Raw genomic sequence first — 21,396 nt, 5'->3', positions numbered from 1 at the left:
ATAGTGAAAATATGTGATAAAAGGGAATTTCTATTTTAGTTTTACACCCATCTGTAACATTGAATGTTATATCATAAACTTCTTTGTATTACATATATAGTAAAAAAAAAAAGTGGCACTTGAAAATTGAATTAGCATTGATTTCTTGTATTTTTTCCTAGATAATAATAACAGAGTGAAGCTGATAGCTGATGCTAGTATTCCAGGATCGGATTACATTAATGCCAGCTATGTTTCTGTAAGTTGCTATTTTTATATATTTTACCTTTTTATAAAGTATAAATACTAAAATTATATTAACTCTTCCAACAATTTTCAAACAACAAATTCATTATGACCTCTATGGACCTTGATGTGCCAGTTCCTTACAACTATGTATCCCCATTTTATAGATGGGGAAATGGAGGCTCCTAATGGAGATTTCAACCTACCAACAATCATTTCACTGATAAGTGGCAGATGTACAACTTCAGATTATATACCTGCTTGTCGTTTTACTATTTCATATGCTTTTTCAAGGTATTCTCTGTATACAATGAGACCTGTCAGTTTCGCTTTCAAAGAAAAATTAGTCAAATGGACAGTCATGTTCATATAATATAAAAAAATCTATTATGTTTTTCTTCCCTTCTAGACTTGCTGTCCTTCAAGGGGACTATGATGCCATGTTCTTTTTTTCTATCCTCAGCTGCTTGTAGAATGTGAACTCACACAACCATGAAATCTCAGTAAAATTGCCCTTGTGGTTCATTCAACAATTCACCTTAGAACACTCTTAAAATTTCTTTATAGTTAGATGTTAGCCTCTCTTGGCACCGATTCACTTCCCTCCTTCTAAGACAGATGATTCATTTCTGAACAGCTCTAATATACAATTTTTTCATTAATGAGATATGCTCCCTTATATTTTCTCCCATTGGCTCCAATTCTAATACATAGCAAGGTTAACCGTCTTTATCACGGTGACCTTACAGATACTTGAGGGTTTCTTCTTCTGCCCACACTCCCTAGATCTTTTATTCTTTTCTTAGTCATAGGTCTTCTCACCAAGGCCTGCCATTCCCTTTGGTCCCATTGGGGCTCTGCTTATGTGATGCCCCCATCTTTTCCCCAACATCAAACACAAAGGGTCCTGTGTCCCATTACCTCCAAGACTCTGTTGGGGGAGACAGTGCATTCTAATTTCTATATTGGTTGACAATCACTCCAAAATCACAATCATATATTGGATCTTATTGTGAAAAGAATGACTAATGGGAAGATTTAAGATTTTTTAATATGGGAAGTGATGTGGGGTGGGGGGTTGAAGAAGTTAAGGCATTCTTTGAATTTCATCCTATTTTTATGCTAGAACTTTACATCTGTATTGAAAAAACACGCAAATTTACTATTGTGGTAATATACTTTATTCATTTATCAAATGATTGATGACCTTGAAAATGTAATTCTTTTCTAAAGATTTTGCTGAAATCTTGTGCTTATTAATTTTCATTGTAGCCTAAATTCTATAGCATGTTGAAGTTTTACTTTGACTTACATAATGATGCATATACACATTTAGATATTTCAATTCAATCAGTGCTCTAATGATCATATGTCTTATGAAACCACAGAACAGGACAAAGGCAAATAGTTGTATCAGTAACCTATTGATTTGTACCATTTTTTTATTTGCCAATAGATAGATACAAATTAATAGCCCACATCTTCTAATGTTCAACCAGATTAGTTTAATCCTCAAATGAGGATTAAAAAAAAGAATGGACTGTGGGAGGTAAGTAGGGAGGAAAAGAGATACTGCATCCCTGTAAACAGCCACTAAGTATACAAGTGAGTTTAGCAATGTTTTCAAGAGAGCAAACAATAAGAACATTATATAATGGGACAAGAGGAAGGCCCCAAACCCTCAAAATTATCTATCCTGTCAGCCAGATGCCTGAAATTATATTAACTTGAGAATCATTTTTACCATAATTAGAGATGGAAGATGAAAGGTTATGATGCAAAAGAGCTGTTAATATTTGTTCCCATTTTGATAGAATATTATAATACTTAAGGACATTGAGTCCCTGGAAAAGTAAAATGCAAATAACCAGGAGAAACAATTTCTTTTTTTTCAATCCTCACTGGAGAATATTTTTTTCCATTGCTTTTCATAGCAGAAGGGAGAGAGAGAGAGAGAGAGAGAGACATAGATGTGAGCGAGACACATCAATCGGTTGCCTCCCACATGCTTCCTGATTGGGGCCGGGGATCGAGCCTGCAACATAGGTACATGCCGTTGGCTAGAATCGAACCCAGGACCCATCAGTCTGAAGGCCAAAGCTCTCACCACTGAGCCAAACCAGCTAGGGCCCCAGAGAAACATTTTATAACTTATCAATTACAATTAATTATACCCTCCCTTGAAATACTTTCTTCTTTTGGCTTCCGGACACCATTTTCTCAATTTTCCATCTACAGCTTATTAACTCTTTTATCTCACTCTCACTGTCACCAAACATTGAAATTATCTACAGCCCAAACCTTGAATTTATTTCCTTTCCAAACCCATTTCCTTGGTAATCTCATCCATCTTCATGATTTTAAGTAAGATCTATGTGCTGATTACTTTCAGATGTATATATGTTTCTAGCTTTGACTTCTTCCTCAAGTCCAATCTCTTATTCACAATTGCCTTCATGACATTCCCACTTGAATATCTAATAGGGATTTCCAGTTTAACATGTTCATAATGAATTCCTAATTTCCCCTTCAAATCTGCGCATCCTAAAGTCTTCCCTATCTTCCTTTGGAGTCATTATTGATTCCTCTATTTTTCTCTTCTTTTTTTTTTTTTTAGTTATAATTTTATTTTAGTTTTTCCATCACCTTTTATCCCCTCTGTGCCCTCTACCACCTCTACCCACCCGCCTGCACCTGAGCAACCACCACACCGTTGTCCATGATATCCGTGACATCCCCTATTTTTCTAATCTCCAGCATCCAATCACACAAATTCTGTTGGCTCTGTCTTCAAAATATATCCAGGTCTTATCACTTCTCACCGTCCCCATTGCTATCACTCAGCTGCCCCCTTGGTTTGATTGCTGTAATAACCTTCTAGCTACTCTTTCTCCTTCCACCTTTAACTCTCTGTAGGCTAGTCTTACAGAAACCAGGGTGAAGCTGTTAAATCATACACTCTATATGTTTATAAACTTTCGATTGCCTTCTGTATCATTCATAGTGAAAAACAAATTTCTATCATTACCTAAAAGGACCTAAAACATCCTTATCTTCCCTCTCCTGTTTTTCTGATGTCATCATCTAATAGTGTCCCCCCTCATGTACCCCACCCCAGCCGCTTGCTGTTCATAGAACAATCCAGACACATCTCTCCTTTAATACTGTTACACTTGATGTTCTTTCTGTGTGGAACATTTTCCCCCCAAATAACGCAGGGCTTACTCTCTTTCTTCTTTAAGTCTCTCCTAAGATGTCGCCAGACTTTTCTGAACACCGCATTTTCTGAAACCCTCTCTCGTAGCATGTATCACTTCTAAAACTTCTATGTATTTTGCTTATTTAGTAAACTTATTAATAGACTTAGTGTCTATTTCCCCTAATTAGAATGTAAGATAAATGAGGTTAGGAATTTTAATGTCTTTTGTCTGTAATGAATCCTCAGCTCCTAAAACAGTGCCTGACATGGAGTAGGCACTTAAAAATATTATTAGAATGCAGGAATGTGCATATTTTTAAAAACTGTGGAGAAATTGATCAAACCATTAATGGTTCTTCATTCTGAATTATGAGATTGTAGATGAATTCCTCGTTCTATTATATATACTCTTCTGAATTTTCCAAACATTGTATACTGAATGTATAAATGTATATTTCTTTTTAAGCCTTAGGGAAAAAAAAAAGGAAAAAAAAGCCCTCTTGCCCTAGCTGGTTTGGTTCAGTGGTTAAAGCATCTGCCCATGGACTGAAGGGTCCCAGGTTAAATTTTGCCTAAGCCACGTACCTTGGTTGCAGGCTCAATCCCTGATCCCGATGTGTCTCTCTCACATCGATGTTTCTCAATAATTGAACAGTCATGTTTCCTTCAACCAAGACTGGAAAAACAGAAATCTTTTAACATATGATGTGATTAAGAGATAAAGTTTTGTCCCAGAGACTGTCACAGGTTAACAGTGTGATTTGGGAAAAACACCTCAAGTGCCTCATTATTCTTTCAAGTAAAACAAATTGCTTCAAATTTAAAATGTGTCTTATTCTTATATATTCTTATATATTCTCTGACTACTGAGATAATTCTGGTTTAAAACTAAATTTTACCTTTTATTCCTATTTCTTTAAATATTTTGATACTTGGAATAGATGTAATTCCATTACTACCTTTTTATATATACAGGACCTTTCTTGAAGAAAAACCCACAGATACAGCTAAAGTTGCATGCCTACATTCCAGGTGAATAGAGACCAAGGTTTAGAAAAATTTGATAAAATGTATAAGAGCTGTCATAATAGAGTTGGAACAAATCTCAGGCCTTATATGGGCTAAATAAGCCTTCATGTTACCCCACATTTCTCTTTTCTTTCCTTTATTTTTCTTTTCTACTTTTCTCAATTGCAGTTTACATTCAATTTTTTTTATTTCTTTTTTTAAAAAATACATCTTTATTGATTTCAGAGAGAGGAAGGGAGAGGGAGGAGAGAGAGAGAAACATCAATGATGAGAGAGCCATTGATCAGCTTCCTACTGGAAATCGAGCCCGCAACCCAGGCATGTGTCCTGACGGGGAATCAAACCACGATCTCCTGGATCCTAGGTTGATGCTCAACCGCTGAGCCATGCCAGCCGGGTTCAATATTCTTTTACATTAGTTTCAGGTGTACAGCATAGTGGTTAGACAGTCATATCTTTAAAAGTGTCACCCCCTGATATTTCCAGAACCTACCTGGCACCATACATAGTTATTACAATGTTACTGACTATATTTCCTATGCCATACTCTACATCCCCATGATTATTTTTTAACTACTAATCTGTACTTCTCAATCCTTCACCTTTTTCACCCAGTCCCCCAGCCCCCTTCCCTCTGGCAACCATCAGTCTGTTCTCTGTATCTGTACCTCACATTACTCTTGGTTTAGAGCTCTGGAGAATAAACAGTAATGCCACAGTTAAGTAGATAGGTAATTTCTTATAGGAAAAGTATGAAAATATCTGCAAAACCTGTGAATACATGACAAAAACAATGGCATGGGTAAAGGTACTGGCTCTGGACTCATACCAACTATGAGACCCTGAGCAAATTACTTCACATTTCTAAGCTTCAGTATCTTCATCTATAAAATGAGGATAATGAAAGTGACAATTCACAAGGGTTTTTAAAGAAATAAATTAATTAAAATATTAACTATAAATTGCTTAGTATATTGTTGGGCATAAAGTTTTTGATTAAGGTCAACATTATTGCTTTTTTAATATTTAGTCCTTAATATTTTATTGAAAAGTTAGAAATAAATTTTAAGAACAATTAGTTGGATAGCATGTCAGATTATGTTAAAATTAGACGTTGGAAATTTTGAGTGTCTAATATTATTTAGCATTCAAACCACACAATACTTTAAAATATTAGATTATTTTACAACTAGCATATTTTTTGTATACTGCTGAATAACTAAAAACTATTATATATATACATGTAAATATTGATGCGGTGTTGTATTTCTGTCCTTCTAGGGTTACTTATGTCCAAATGAATTTATTGCTACTCAAGGTCCACTACCAGGAACAGTTGGGGATTTTTGGAGAATGGTTTGGGAAACCAGAGCAAAAACATTAGTAATGCTAACACAGTGTTTTGAAAAAGGACGGGTAAGTGTTTTGAAAATCTTTTTACAAAATGTTATTTTACAATTGTGTCAATATATGTGTGACAATTTCATCTGCAAATCATCAATAATTCGGACATCTATAAGGCAGTTTTAACTGAGTAGCAATAGCTGCGATATAGGTCCATATGGCAGTGGTTCTTATGGCTGGTGCTTTTCTCTGACTACAGATCAGATGCCATCAGTATTGGCCAGAGGACAACAAACCAGTTACGGTGTTTGGAGATATAGTGATTACCAAGCTGATGGAGGATGTTCAGATAGACTGGACCATCAGGGACCTGAAAATTGAAAGGGTAAAAAATGGTGGGGGCGGAACATGACAGCAAATATGAATGCTCTAAATCTGTAAAGTCAAATTAATTTCTAGAACTACCCCTTGCAATGATGCCTATATAATCTGCTATGTTTTCCTATTATTTTCTTAAACAGAAGTTTGAATTATCTGACTTTGATATCTATGTCACTGTGTTTGAATTCCAAATCACATGGTTAAAGTTTATACTAACCAGTTAGCATCAAATTCTTAGGTAGATAAGGGAAGAAAAGAAGGAAACAACTAGATCACTAGGCTTATTTTATTTGATAAAGAAACTATAATATTTGACTTAAAACAAGAATTTCCCAAATCACTCATCTCTATCTACATTCAGTACAGAAGTGATAGTGTAGGATCCCACTTTATCAGTTGATAGAAGTGTCTATACACACAGAACGTAAGGATTTTTATACTTTCTGACATTATCAGACACCTAATACCTGTATTTTGAATAATTGGTGAATAGGTTTATTTAAGTTTGAGGTCAAAATTATTCCAAAATCTATTTCAGTGCTACAAAATGTTATGCTGCATTTTAATATAAATACTCTATGTTATCATCTCTTTGCAAGTTTCTATTGTTTCTCTTCATACTAAAAGGCAATTTTCTTTCTGGTAGCAGCAACAAAAGACCTTTCTTACAGGATAAATGAAAACACAGTTTTTCTGTTTGTTAAACAGTCTTTGTTGTTGTTGTTGTTAACCCTCACCCCAGGATATTTTCCCATTGATTGTTAGAGACAGTGGAAGGGAGGGAGGGAAAGAGGGAGGGAGGGAGGGAGGGAGGGAGAGAGACATCGACGTGAGAGAGACACATCAATTGGTTGCCTCCCACATGCACCCCGACAGGAGAGGGATCGAACATGCAAGCCGGGTCGTGTTCTTTACCAGGACCCAAACCCGAAACCCTTTGGTGCATGGGCAGACACTCCAACCACTGAGCCACACCGGCCGAACAGTCATTTTTAAAAGATCACCTTCAAAAGACATCAGCTATCTTCAGCCTTCATTGTGTACTCAAATAACTGCATCATGCTTCTTTAATCTGTCGCTTTGTTTAGCATGGGGACTGCATGACTGTTCGACAGTGTAACTTTACTGCTTGGCCTGAGCACGGGGTTCCTGAAAACAGTACCCCACTAGTTCACTTTGTGAAATTGGTTCGAGCAAGCAGAGCACACGACACCACACCTATGATTGTTCACTGCAGGTAAGAAAGATATATTATTAGAACCTTATATGAGACACTATAAATAGTCTTTAAACTCAGTGTAGTCTTTTTATTACCATGAGATCATTGATTATTTTTCTGGCAGAAGTTAATGTAGATTTATTCCAGCTTTTACTTTTCAGATGCTTTACTAGCTATAATAAATGAAGATGTAGCTTTATAAAAGTTCAGATGGCAGGGAAAAAATGAGTGATAAACATGTCTAAAGGAAATAAAATATATATATATATATATACCAGTATAGGACTTTTCCTAAATCCTTTTTTTTTCAAGTTTCTGTATCTTTATTTTTGAAAATATTACAGATGTCCCCATTTTACCCTCATTGATCCCCTCCACCCCACATCCATCCCACCCCCAGCCTTCCCCAGACCAGTGTCTAAATTCTTGACTAGATTATGCCTTTACAAGCTTTTAAAAATTAAAAATTATAGCCTATCATTAATGTATGTGTGTTTGTGTGTGTCTGTGCAAGATTTTATGAATGTTATGAATAAATATCTGATCTTTTTTATTTCAATTGATATTAGTATACTATTGTAATTTAAACGTTTCTTGTAAAAGCAAATTTCTAGATTAGAGTTACAAAGGATAATTAAAACAAAATGAAGATCAATTTAAACGACCAACCCAAGTATAATTCCAAATTTTTACAAAGTTTTACCTACTCAAATGCCTTCCTTTGACCTGAGCCTCTGAACATGGTTAACAGACTATGAGTATAAATTGAGATTTTTCTCCATTATTTTTACTGGTATTTAATACTCTTAAAAATAAAATTTAAGGTTGTTTAATATTCAGTATTTTTCTGGACCGATATGATTTTTGTTTTCTAACATGATATATCTAAATCTATTTCAGCTTGAGTGTCTTCAAGAATTGGAGTTTGGAGATTAGAGAAAAAATGGATGATAATATGCTGTTTTATGATTCCACTTACACAGCATACCTAGAATAGCTAAATTAGTATAGACAGAAAGAAAGGTGGTTGCCAGGGCCTTGGGGGAGGGAGAGGAGGAGTTATTGTTTGATGGGCACAGAGCTTCTGTTTGGGGTGATGAAAGCTTTCTGAAAACGGATAGTGGTGGTGACGACATCACAGTGTCAGTGTGCTTCATGCCACTGAATGACGCACTGAAAAATGGTTCAAATGGTAAATTTTATGTGTGTATCGTTTACCACAACAAAAACATTTTTAATTAGCAATGTCTTTCAAACACATTAATAATTAATATGTTGTTAATTATAAGTGGATTATTAATTGCAATAATAGTGAGTTGAAAATTAATTATAATAATTCCAACAATTAGTTTATCAGTAATTTTTCTAACAGGTGTATACTGAAATTAGTGTGGTTAAATAAGGTAGAAAATAACAGTTCATCCAGTTTTTGTGTTTTTTTTTGAGGAAAAAACTCAATATGTACTTTAAATGATCGTACATTTTCCAGGAGTATTTTTTAAATTATAAGAGTAATACATAAATGCTTGCTCTTAATAAAATATCTGAACAATGTTTATATTTAAAAAGCATATTGAACAAAAAGTAAAAGCCTCCTTCTTACCTTACCAATTGCATTTTCCCTTCATATACATACACTTTTTCAGAAAGTGGTATAAAATGACACAACAGTTTGCTTCTAAATTTAGTGATTGATTTTAAACTGGCATCATCAGTGATTAAAACCTCTAGTGGAGAGTAGCTGCCTTCACCTTCTCAGTATCTCCCAGATGCACTAAACCCACTGGAAAGGAACAGCACTTTCTTCCTTGAAGCCTCACAAACCGTAGAGAGTCACCTCTTTTGTGATTTAAACAAATAAGAGATAAGAATACGGATGCTTATATGAATAATCATCTTTAAATACCATTTTAAACCTACTAAGTGTTTATCTCCAACTCTGACTTCCCACCTCAACTTTATTTAGACTTAAATATTTAACTTTCAGTTCAACATGATGACCTGAATGACCCCAAAATTCTGAAAATTGTGTCCAAAACGAAACATTTGATTCAATTTCCACCCTCATTCCTTCTCCTCGTGCCTGTTTGTAAATAACAAGCCCACTCTGCTTGGTCCAGAAACCCTGGGCTCATCCTTGACTCTCCCCCCGCCTCCACACCCGACCTACCGGCTTGACCCCGGCCCCTGGCCCCTCTGCCCCCCACTCCCTCGCCATGATCCCCTTGCTCTTCTTTGAACACGTAGGACAGTCCCCCACTCAGACCTGCTCTGCCACTCCCTGCGGCTGCCACCCTCTGCCAGATAACCACAAGGTGCGCTCCCTAACATTAGTCAAGTCAGGTTTCTTTGCGAATGTTCCGTCACCCAGAAGCACTCTCTGATGACCCTGGCCTACCCTGTCACCCTCCATCTCCTGAACCTGATTTACCTGCAATCATAACACTTACTGCTGCCGGGCACATGCTCTGCGTGTTCGTTTAACACTGTGATCCATTCTCTAGAGTATAAGCTTCATAGGCACAGGGACTTTGTATTGGTCACTGTTACACCCCAGATGCCTAGGACAGTGTCTGACACTCAAAATATATTGGGTGGTGTAATGACTGATTAGCCTGTTTGGACATATGTTCACATGTGTCACCAGAATTGGATTCATGTTGTAATACCCACTATTTCTTAGGTCAAGTCATATAAAACTGGTGACTTCTCAAACTTTTTTTTAACCTACAAAAATGGCAGTTTCATGTTGTTTAACATTTATAAGACTGGGTGACCTTTAAAATATCTTTTTTATTTTGAATATTTTCTTCCTATATTAACCATTTAAATACTCATTCCCATTATCCTTCTAATAGGGGTTTCTGAATGAATCTTTTCAGATTTATCACTTAACAGTTTCTATGGAGCACATACCTGTCCATGGGTATTAAGTTAATTTTTTAAAAGGAAATGGTTTCTCAATTTTGTTATTTGTAAGAAGTAAAAAAAAAAAAAAATGCTACAGAAAGAAGTAAAAACACATGAGAAAAATTTTCAATATCATGCAGAGGAAATGCTATATGGGCTAAACATTTGACATTTTTAATGTTTAGCATTTCTATGGTAACCAAAAGTATGTTCAATACAAAGTTTCTGGTGTTAAGAATTTTCAACAATTTTAAAAAATCTTTTCCATACTTCTCCAACTGTAGCCCTTAAAATATTACGAAAAGAGGAGTGGTACTTTCTTAAAAAACAAAACAAAAAAAACCCTCAAATATTTGATGGAGTGTTAATAGTAATCATCTTGCTCTATTTAAGCACTCTTGGTAGCAATATAATCCAAAGAAACTCCAAAAAAAATCTACCTCCAAATAAAAAAGAAACTGTTTAGAATGCATTGTTATCATAGTTTATATTCTTCATCACCATCAACATGAACCACTTTTTACTGAATAATTTTTATGTAATTTCACTCTTGCTGCAGTGCTGGAGTTGGAAGAACTGGAGTTTTTATTGCTTTGGACCACTTAACACAACATATAAATGACCATGATTTTGTGGATATATATGGACTAGTAGCTGAACTGAGAAGTGAAAGAATGTGCATGGTGCAGAACCTGGTAAGATCTAAAACTGCGCGGTGCCAGCTCTAGAATTCTGCATGGGGGGATCTCAGTGGCAGCGACCTGGGGGGGGGGGGGGAGAACTTGAAGCTGTCTTTGCAAAGCTGACACTCTCTTTCCTAGTTATAGACCTTCCTGGGGAGGCGGGAGGGCAGCTGATGGAGATTATAGGAGCGCTAAAGCCCAGGGGCCACAGCCACCCTTCAGAATGTTACTTTACTGCTCATCATAACTTGTTTATACTTATAGGCGTATAGAAAATAATTTATAAAATTCACCTTGTTTTTTGCATTTAGCAAGTTTGGGGAGCTAGAAAATGAATCAAATCAATCTCTTTTGTAAACATGCTTAAAGTTATAATAGAGAAAAAATTTAAAATATTGACTGTTCTGGGGCCCTATGTATTTTGCTTGTCCATATTTATCCCAATTGCGTATTAGTACCAATAATGTTTATTATTGTATATATTACCTAACTGGAAGTTTTTGTTTTTTTCTTTTGCTTTTGAAGTAAAAATATTTCTATAATATACAGATTACTATAGCGGTAATGAGACTAAAACCGCTCTATGGAGTGTCTAGTGGGTTCCAAGCGCTATGCTAGATTCTTTACATGTTAATCCTTTACTTGTACAGTAGGTCCAATAAAACTAATCAGCAGACCAGGTACTATTGGCTGTGCTTTACAAATAAGAAGCACATGTTCCAAGTAGTTAAATGATATTCCAAGGTTATACTATTCATAACTGTCAGCGCCAAATGCCAACCCAAGCCTAACTGTAATATGCAAGATGTTCCTCTCTGTATCTTTGGATTGTAATTTGTATGTTGTACAAGCAGAGATTTTCTCACAGTAACTCTACAGATCCGCTCGAACAGTATTTTCCAAGGTACATCCTAGAAAACATGAGCGGCATCACAGTTGTTAAAAGTGTGATTAAGCAGGTTCTTTGCTAGCATAAGTTTGAGAAAGAAATTAAACTGATTTTCTTAGAATTTCTTAGAACCTCTATACTAATACACCCTGAAAATTGCAAATGCAGAACCCTTGTGGGCAACATTTCCTAAACTTATATGATTGTGAAATCTTTGAACCCTTTTGACCCCAGGACTTACAATGCCATGTTATGAAACATTAATGTTCTTAGCAAGATGTTGCTCTAGACCGGAGCCATCCAACCTTTTTGGACTGCATGTGCCTTTCAGGAAAAAATATTTGAGCAGTCAACTCCAATACATGTGCATTTGTTGTTTAAATGTAGATTAAACAATTATGTACATTATTAAACATTTATAAAATAAGAAATCAGAAAACATAAGTAATATTTTGAAAACCTTGCTGATTGTGATGGTTTCATGTTATCATTAGATATTTTTAAAAGATAAGAATATATAGTTAACACAGGTTAATTCTGTTTTGATAGTGGTTTTAAATACATATTTTAAATTATTTCTAATTTTTAAAAAATAATCTAGTTTACTATAAGAGAAGATTACTCTAGGAGTACAAAGAATGTCTCCCCTGCCCTTATCTTGTCATTCACTTGGGCTTGCAGGATAAATATTATCTACAATCTCTTTATAGGAATCTGTTTAAACCACATCAATCCTCTGATCGCTAGGTAAAACTAGGTAATGTAATCCATACCCATTCCTTTACATACTGAAAGGGAACAAATGAGGGAAGTGTAACTCCTCTCAAGATGTTTCAGAAATGGAAGATGGCTTGTGATAGGATTGCCTCATAGGTATGCAAACCTGTGCAGTCTCTCAGATCCCCACGCTCAAATGGCCTTGCACCTGGTTTAATGTTTGCTGCCAGTGTCTTGAAAATCTTTAATAATTTTTTTGAGGAAGAGAACCCACATTTTCATTTTACAGTGGGCCCTGCAAATTATGTAGCTGATTTTTGTCCAGGGGTCTTGTAAAGGCTCCAACATCAATCCAACTATTTGCCATTATTAAAACTCATTTTTTTTTCTTATTTTTAGTTAACAATAAGGATAAATAGAAAGCTGATTTTTCTCCAGTGTGTTAGGTGTACATATGTACACTGGTGATCAATGCTCTTGCCATTGATCGAGATTGGCTGGCTCTGGGAATGGAATGGAATGGAATGGAATGGAATGGAATGGAATGGAATGGAATGGAATGGAATGGAATGGAATGGAATGGAATGGAATGGAATGGAATGGAATGGAATGGATAATAGAATATGGGACTGATTGGGATAGTGTATCCTTCTAGATGCTAGAGTCAATCTTCAAATAGTAAAAGTTGAAAATTTTTTTGCCATACTCTCAACTTTGTAGAACTGAGCTTTGTGAAGAGTGTGTTCAAGAACACCTGTTAATAATTCCACACAATTTTGTACTCAACATACTCTTCATACATTATGCTTGTGTAACCGGCTAGAGCAAAATGTTGCAATTGGGTCAGGGAATGGAAAGAGCATGAATTTTGGAGTCGGAGAACTGAGTTCAGAATCCAGCCCACTAGCTGCCGGCTCTGTGACTTGTGTAATTAACTTCTCTGAGCTAATTCTCTTTTGTAAAACAGCCACGTTACTCTTTTCCCAAGTTTGTCGTCAGTATTAGAGAAGAGATAGTATCTAAAACGCCAAGCATGCGGTCAGTGCCCAGCGTGCAGCAAATGTCTCACAGGACACTGCTGGGTCCCTCCTTGCTGAAAAGCTGGTGCTCACTCCAAAGCTCTTTCCCCCGACTTCATTCCCGGGAGTTTTACTTGTTACTGTCCTTACCCTGTGACGGAAAAAAAAGGAACCTGAGCACACATTGGCACCAGTCCCTACAAACCAGCATTGCCTTGCACAGGACTGGTTTCTTACTTTCTTCTGTTGCACTTGGGAGCGATTCCAGTCCCTATGAAGAATGCTCATGTCTCAGCACATATTACAGTAGCCGGGGGTGGGGGAGGGGAGGCGGGAACCTTGGCAAAATATTGCCACAAAAAGGCACCAGAGGGGCATAGCCCGGACCCAGGAGAGAGCTTGATCTTTCACTATCTACCCAAAACAGTTCATAGCAGCCCCAAGAGATTCGAAGAGTTTCTGAAAGAATACTCCACAGTTATATAATATCGTGAGGTGCTCTTGGTACCTCAAATAAGGGTTAATCTGGATGAGCCTTTTTCCTGCTCTGGCTCTCCCAGAAATTTACTGATGTGAACCAAGTGAAAGAAAAATAACTAATATATTTGGGGTGTCTAGTTTTTTGGCAGGCACTTTAAGTCCTTTAAGTCTTATCAGGTAGGTTTTATGATCCCCTGATGAAGCAACAACATCAGAAAGTTTAATTATTAAGGTAACATAACTATCCAGGGAAGAAACTAAAAATTGTGCACCTCACTGTCTCTTTGGCAATAACATGCACGGCCGAGGGATCTTGGAAAACATAGTACTGACCCGTGGAGCTCAGCCTGCCCTGCTGGCAGAGTTTCCACCCACCATTCTTTCCAGTGGAGAAGATGAGATGGCGACAGTCAGAAGCTTCACAAATGTGACTTCAACCTCAAATGCGATTTTAAAAAATAATAGCAGAACTCATAAATCTAATTGAGTGTTGTTTTCAAAGAAATTATAGTGTTAATTTATTTCTACCAATAATGTTGTTCATTGTGTGACGTACGTTTGAAAATACTCTTTTGGAATTACCTTGAGAAGTAATTTACTATCAATTTGAATAGAAATTTCATTACTTTATAACAACACTTCATTCCTTAACAAAATTGAATTATGTAACACGATCACCCACCACACTTCCAAAACTTCATCCCTAATGACTCCTGGATATTCTCCAAGCTGTCCTTAAATGGTAAAGATCGGCTAGCTGTGAGAATTAAATGAGACTAAGTCAACAAACATTTATTACGCAACTACCATGTGCCAGGCACAAATTCCGGCAATGGGAATTGAGCAGTGAATCTGAGAGTTCTGCCCTCATAGAAGCAACATTTTGTAACCCATGAAGAACTAGATATTCCTGATAATAACCAACAATTTCTGAAGACAATTTCAATAAGAAGTTTCAAACAGGTTTTGTGATATAGTAGCAACAGATATAGATATCACCTCTTCAGATGGGCACCCAGAGGACATCTATTTAAATCCGTGGTCTATTTGTATATTTATATATCTTAAACATTTGGTTATATTCCTTTAACATCAGGTACGTTTCCTATATAAAAGTGAGGGTGATTTTCTATGCCTATAACCTTAACCATCTTTGGGAAAGTCCAAACTCAGAAATGCTAACAGGTTATTGAATAAACTTAACTCAGATGGTACTAAATTTAGCCCAAACATTCAGATAAATTGTTAGGAGTTCTTGTCCAGCACCTGGTTGTTTGGGTATGTCAATGGTCAGCTGCTTTTTATTTACAAATAGAGACAAGATACTTGACAATAAGTAGGCCAAGTGTTAGGTGATTCACAGAATTGTTAAACATATTTTAAATGTGCTTATGGTGTATGGATATGCTCACTCACAGATTTTGAAAGTAAATTTAGCATCTGCATTCCAACAGCCATTCTAACAAGAAAACTATGTATAAGAAAAATTACTCAATTAGACCTAACAGGAAAAAGGAAACTTCTAAACAAATTTAAATAATTTAATTTGCCACTTTTTATAATCACAGCAAGAAAGAACATATTAACACTTGGTGTTCAATGACAGGTATTTTATTTAAGAAACTTGAAGCCATAAGAAGCCACAGGAGTTTGGAAAACCCTATATTTGAGATGAAAGAAAATAAGTTACATGCATGGTAAATTCTGTGTCTCTAACTTAGCTATTTAACATTTTGAATTCAATATTATTTTTCACTGTAACAGTATAGCTCACCTTATAATAAGCATCTTCCCACATCCATTTATTTAACCAGTCTTTCTTTTATGTCTAGGCACAGTATATCTTTTTACACCAGTGCATTCTGGATCTCTTATCAAGTAAAGGAAATAATCAGCCCATCTGTTTTGTTAACTATTCAGCACTTCAGAAGATGGACTCTTTGGATGCAATGGAAGGTAAACAGAGGCAATGTTTACCAAATTTACTAGTTTACATATAGAGTAGGAGTGTTAATTTAATAATAACTGTATGTCAAAAGTGTTTTAGAAGCTTGGTTGGTGCACTTATCAACTTCCTCATTCCTAATCCAAGTTAGGATAATAGCTTTTTTGTCTGCACAATATTTTTGCCATGAAACCTTTTAATCTTTTGAATTGTTAACTTCAGTTCTCTCTTGTGACATGTTACTTTATGTTATAGGTGATGTTGAGCTCGAATGGGAAGAAACCACCATGTAAATATTCAGACCAAAGATTACAACTGGAAGATATTTTCAAATCCCAGGGGCCAAAATTACCCCTTCGTTCTTCTGAATTGAAATGTGCAAACTTAAAGAAATCACTATGATTCCCTTACTGTGCCTTGCTAAATACATTGACATTTTATGAATAGTTCTAATACATAGCCAATTCAGGATAGTTATTTGTTTCATACATAATAAATATCATGCATTTAAAATGTTTAAGAGAAGATATCCCAGAGGTTTTTGAAGTCTTCCATATTTTGGGAATGAGCCAAATATAAAATTATTATAATAGCATTAATATTTCAATGTGAATTTTCCCTACGTATTGGATTTAATCCTGGACAAAAGTTGTAAATGTTGATTCAGTCGTGTTATTTTGGCCTCCGGGGTGTTGACGTTTCTTGTGGATAACTTCCAGGACTGTCATAATGATCTGTACTTCCACGTATGCCTCTGTGTTTTGAATCCTCTGTTTTATGAGTGCTGAGATATCATCTCATGATCTCGAACAGCTGAACGGTAACCCCTGACACTGCGGGGATTACTTAGCTTTTATACAACACACAGTAGCTCTTCGGGGACACTAAGGGCTACTTAAATTGCATTGTGATCTTTAGTTTGAAGAAACAGAAAAGAAAAATTAAACAGTGCAATTGCTCTTATGAAGCTGTAGAGGACTTTTCTAGCCTGTCTACATTTGTATATTTTCAAGCACAAGCTGTACCACAATGTTGTATATTTAAGTATTTAGTTAGACATATCAGAGTCTTTGTCCATCAGCTATATAGTCAACCAAATATTAACAATTTTGAAGGTTTTCTTCAGCAGAAATGTATAAAAACGATAATAAAAGCATGTAACGTGTTGCAAGCGTACACACTAATGATGTGCTCCTGTGGTGCCAACGGAGACTTCCGAACAGAGACAGGAAATGGCCTTTATTTTACTCCCAAGCTTGAGCCTGATTATGGAGGAGCGAGTTTGGTGGGACTGAAAACAAGGAAATCAACCAGGCTACAGCAGATTGGAATTTTTTTTAAAAGAAAATATTTCAACCTCCTTCTTGTTAGATAGTGACAATGTACTAAGTAAGTTTTGACTATATGGAATTATTCTGTCATAGATTTGAATTAAGAGTCATAAAACAAAATAATATTAATTATTCTATTTCTTCCATGATAAGAATTATATCTTATGCATATTTCTGCTGGAATATAAATATAGGAAATGTGATGGCCAATAAAATTGAATTTTAAGGAATTGAGTTATCTTGCAGCATGATTTCAAAGATCCTTATAAATATAAATTTGATTTTCTAACATTACAATATAATTGATATAATGAAGTATATTATACATATAAGTATAATAGATTATACTATAAGTCATTAAGATATAATCATTTCCCATGATACCCATAGGTAGTAATTTTAAAATTGAATTTATTATCTAAGAAATTAAATTCTTAATCTTGCACACTGTCCTGCCTCCTGTTTTTTCAGGGCAAGGAAGTATAAATAAATATAATCCACTATTGTTCCAACCAACAAGTTTATTTTATAGAAAGTTACAGAAAATAATAAGATATGATGAGAACCCTAAAAGATTCAGGTTGGATTAGAAGTTCCTCAGTTTGATTCATGTGTCAGTCACAGAAAATGTGTGGCCCGCCAGTACTTACGAGCATGGGCTTCTGTATTCACGGAAGACAGGTAAAAGCCTGCGTAAATATTGATGAGGTTACTTTTCAAAGTATTAAACGATAAGAAAATAAATAGTTTCATCTGCAGGCCAATGTTCTGTAATATCTGTGTAAAACACAGAGTATTAAGGTTTCACCCATGAACATATGCATATGTGTGTATAAAACAGAGACTGAATATAAGGCCTCCTCTAAATTTAATGTGTATACAAATCACCTGAAGATTGTGTTAAAATGCAGGTTCTGCTTTAGTAGGTCTAGGGTGGAACCTGAGATTCTTCATTTCTAGTAAGCACTAAATTTATAAATAATATTGCTGCCTGATCTCAGATCATGCATTGAATAGAAAATATCTAAAAGACATTAGGATCAGAATAATTTCATGTCCACCTGAAATTATTTGAAACATATAAAAAAATTGGCTTTATTATCAGAAAAAAATTATAACAGATCACTTGTTAAATGTGTATAGCTTACTAGCTCTATTATGAAACTGTAACTGAAACTGAATTGATAGTCACATATTAACCACAGCTAAATTTCCTCTTAGTTATGTTGTGAAAGGGCTAGTTCATAGCCAAGTTCCTGTAGGTACCTACTAAGTTCAAATTAAAATAATGAGGAACATCTGTAACATTTTTAGATCAGATTTGTCAAAATACATTGAAGCACATGTACAGTAAATGAGCAACATGTGTTTCATCTAAACCAAATGAAACTGGAGCCTCTCAGAATGGTTTGCCAGAGACGAGAGCAGCTGTGGATAGTACCTCTATCTTCATCCTGCTTTAAAATGCGTAATTTTCTTCTTTCGGCTTATAGGTGAAATGTACAATAAGTCTTGGAAAAAGCTAACTAAACCTTTCTCCTATTATAAAGGTGGTGGTGACTCACTCTCCAAATCTGGTACCAAATACTGATTTTTAAAATGGGATTTAAGTTCAGCAAAATGCTCTATAAGTCCATGACATTATTCTAATAAGTCCATTTTCCTGGACCAGCTTTTAGAAAACTCAGGCTGAAGTATTTGATGAAGCCTGGAATATGAGATGATCTGAAATCCTCAACCAAATGATAATAAAAATAAAAATATGGAAAATAAGTTTATAAAGCATAATCTTGGCAAAACAGCTTGCCTTCTTAGGATAAGTAATATTCCTGGTAAATGACTTCATAAATGTGCATAGAATTTCCATGCGGAATCAGGACCCCTATGCCCACCAACTCATGAAGATGTTCTGAGGAATAGATTAGATCACACATACGAAAGTATTTCAAAAAAGTACAATGAATTCTGCAAAGTTAATGTAACATTTTACCCAGGCTGGGCAGTGTGTAATATTTATCAGTAAGATAATGTGTCCAATTTTAGGGTTGTATTGTACTTTGAGATATTTAGTTCTATATTGATATGTTTGTTTCACATGTAGGGATCAAAGAGAAAATTATGGCAATTATATTGATTTCTAGTAAGACCATTCATATTTTTAATGAATGATTAAGAGCATTCTCAAGGAATTTTTGGATTAAAATGTATAGACAGACATGTGCACAAATAATATAAAATGTGATTTGGAAAATAAGGACGTTTTCATTTCAGGCATCTTGATAGGATATTTTGAATCAGTGTCTGCAATATAGTCATTTGAAAATAACTGTAACTTGTTACAAGGTAACAAAAGGCATTATGTTGATTATGATTCTAAAGTCACAAACATATATAAAACTGTGGTTTTCACTCAAAGTATTCTTGGACTGGGAAGTAATTATGTAAACTATAAACTTTTTAGAATACGTTTTTACATTTGTCATCTTGATTAATGCTTACAAAATCCTTTAAGATCTGTAGGGTCCCATATTACAGATAAATATAATAAAAGCTTAATTACTGTGCCCAAGACCATGTTTAGTAAGGGTGGGAGCTGCATATCACAATCAAGTTACTGAAAGTCAGTGATAAAGATAAATTTTTAATAGCAAGAAAGAAAATAGATACCTGTTCAGGAGTACAAGGTAAGAAAATATTCTGGCTTCTATTCAGAAACAATGCAAGCCAAAAGAAAATGCAATGACATATTTAAATTGCTGAAAGTACCTTCTAAACCTGATAAAGGGCAACTACAAAAAAGCTAGAGTTAATATCATATTTAATGGTGAAATATTAAAGGCCTTCACCCTAAGATCAAGATAAAGGCAAAAATGCCCGCATTTACAACTTCTGTTCAACATTGCACTGGTGTTCCTACCAATTACAATAAGGCAAGAAAAATAAATAAAATGAATAAGATTTATAAAAGAAACAAAACTGTCTATATGATTAGAAGATATAGTCATGTATGAAGAAATTACTGAAAAATGTACCAAAGAAAAAGTTGTAGGTATAATAAATAACTCTAAAAGGTTACCAGATACAAGAACAAGATACAAAAATTAATTTTACTTCTACATAGTATCAATAAACATCTGGCAATTGTGATTAAAAGTACCATTAACAATAGCATCCATAAACATGAAATGCTTAAATTTAACAAAATATGTGCAAGACCTAATACTAAAAATTATATTGATGAAAAGAATTAAAGAAGACTCAATTTTTTTGAAATGCATGTCCATGAATCAAATAATATTGTTAAGGTGTCAATTCTCTTCATATTAATGTATAGATTTAACAGGATATAAATCTTAATCCCATAAGGCTTTTTTCCCCTCTAGAAATCAATAAACTGGTTTTATAATTTCTATAAAAATGATACAAAAGACCTAGAATAGCCAAAATGGTTTTTAAAGAGAGCAGAAGCTAATGATTTATAGTATAGATATATAGAATTTCTCATTAAAAGAAAAAATAGAAAGTCAAAAAAATAAATCCACACATAGCTGGCCAATTGGTTTTCAACAAAGTTGGCAAGGTAATTCAATGGAGAAAATAGTCTTTCCAATAAATAGTGTTGAAACTTCTGGTAGTTCATTTGGAAAAACATGAATTTTCATCTCTATCTCATACAACAAATACAAAAATTAACTTGAAATGGAACACAGGTTTCCATGTAAAAGCTAAAACTATAAAGCTTATAGAAAAAAAACAAAACTAAGAGAAAATCCTCATGATCTTAGGATAAGCAAAGATGTCTCAGAGTATAAAAAATAAAATAAGTAATAAACTGTACTTCCTCAAAATTATAACCTTCTGCTCTTCAAAAGACACTATTAAGAAAATGCAAAGTCAAGCCACAGGCTGGGAGAACAGGAGAAAATAATCTTCTTAGCAGCTTTATTCATAATAGCCGCAAAAAAAAAAAAAAAAGTCCAAATACCCATCATCAGGAATTAATAAATAGGCTGTGGTATATTTGG

At 34.8% G+C, this 21,396-nt stretch overlaps 1 protein-coding gene across 1 annotated transcript in view; it reads left to right on the top strand.

Annotated features, from left to right (window-relative positions):
• The window catches only part of PTPRQ (protein tyrosine phosphatase receptor type Q), a 238,901-nt gene extending 221,302 nt beyond the window's left edge, over positions 1–17,599 (top strand). The window contains exons 57-63 of the mRNA XM_081127762.1: positions 162–238; positions 5,735–5,869; positions 6,057–6,182; positions 7,267–7,415; positions 10,867–11,002; positions 15,928–16,051; positions 16,296–17,599. Coding sequence (XP_080983888.1) covers positions 162–238; positions 5,735–5,869; positions 6,057–6,182; positions 7,267–7,415; positions 10,867–11,002; positions 15,928–16,051; positions 16,296–16,333 — 785 coding nt within the window. The 3' untranslated portion in view covers positions 16,334–17,599. The remainder of the gene's footprint in view (positions 1–161; positions 239–5,734; positions 5,870–6,056; positions 6,183–7,266; positions 7,416–10,866; positions 11,003–15,927; positions 16,052–16,295) is intronic.
• The last annotated feature ends 3,797 nt before the right edge of the window (positions 17,600–21,396 follow it).

Source organism: Miniopterus schreibersii (assembly GCF_964146895.1).
Source record: "Miniopterus schreibersii genome assembly, chromosome: 2".
In the NCBI taxonomy this organism is placed as follows: Eukaryota; Metazoa; Chordata; class Mammalia; order Chiroptera; family Miniopteridae; genus Miniopterus; species Miniopterus schreibersii.
Note: the sequence above shows the minus strand (reverse complement) of the source record. Positions and strands in the feature narration are given on the sequence as shown.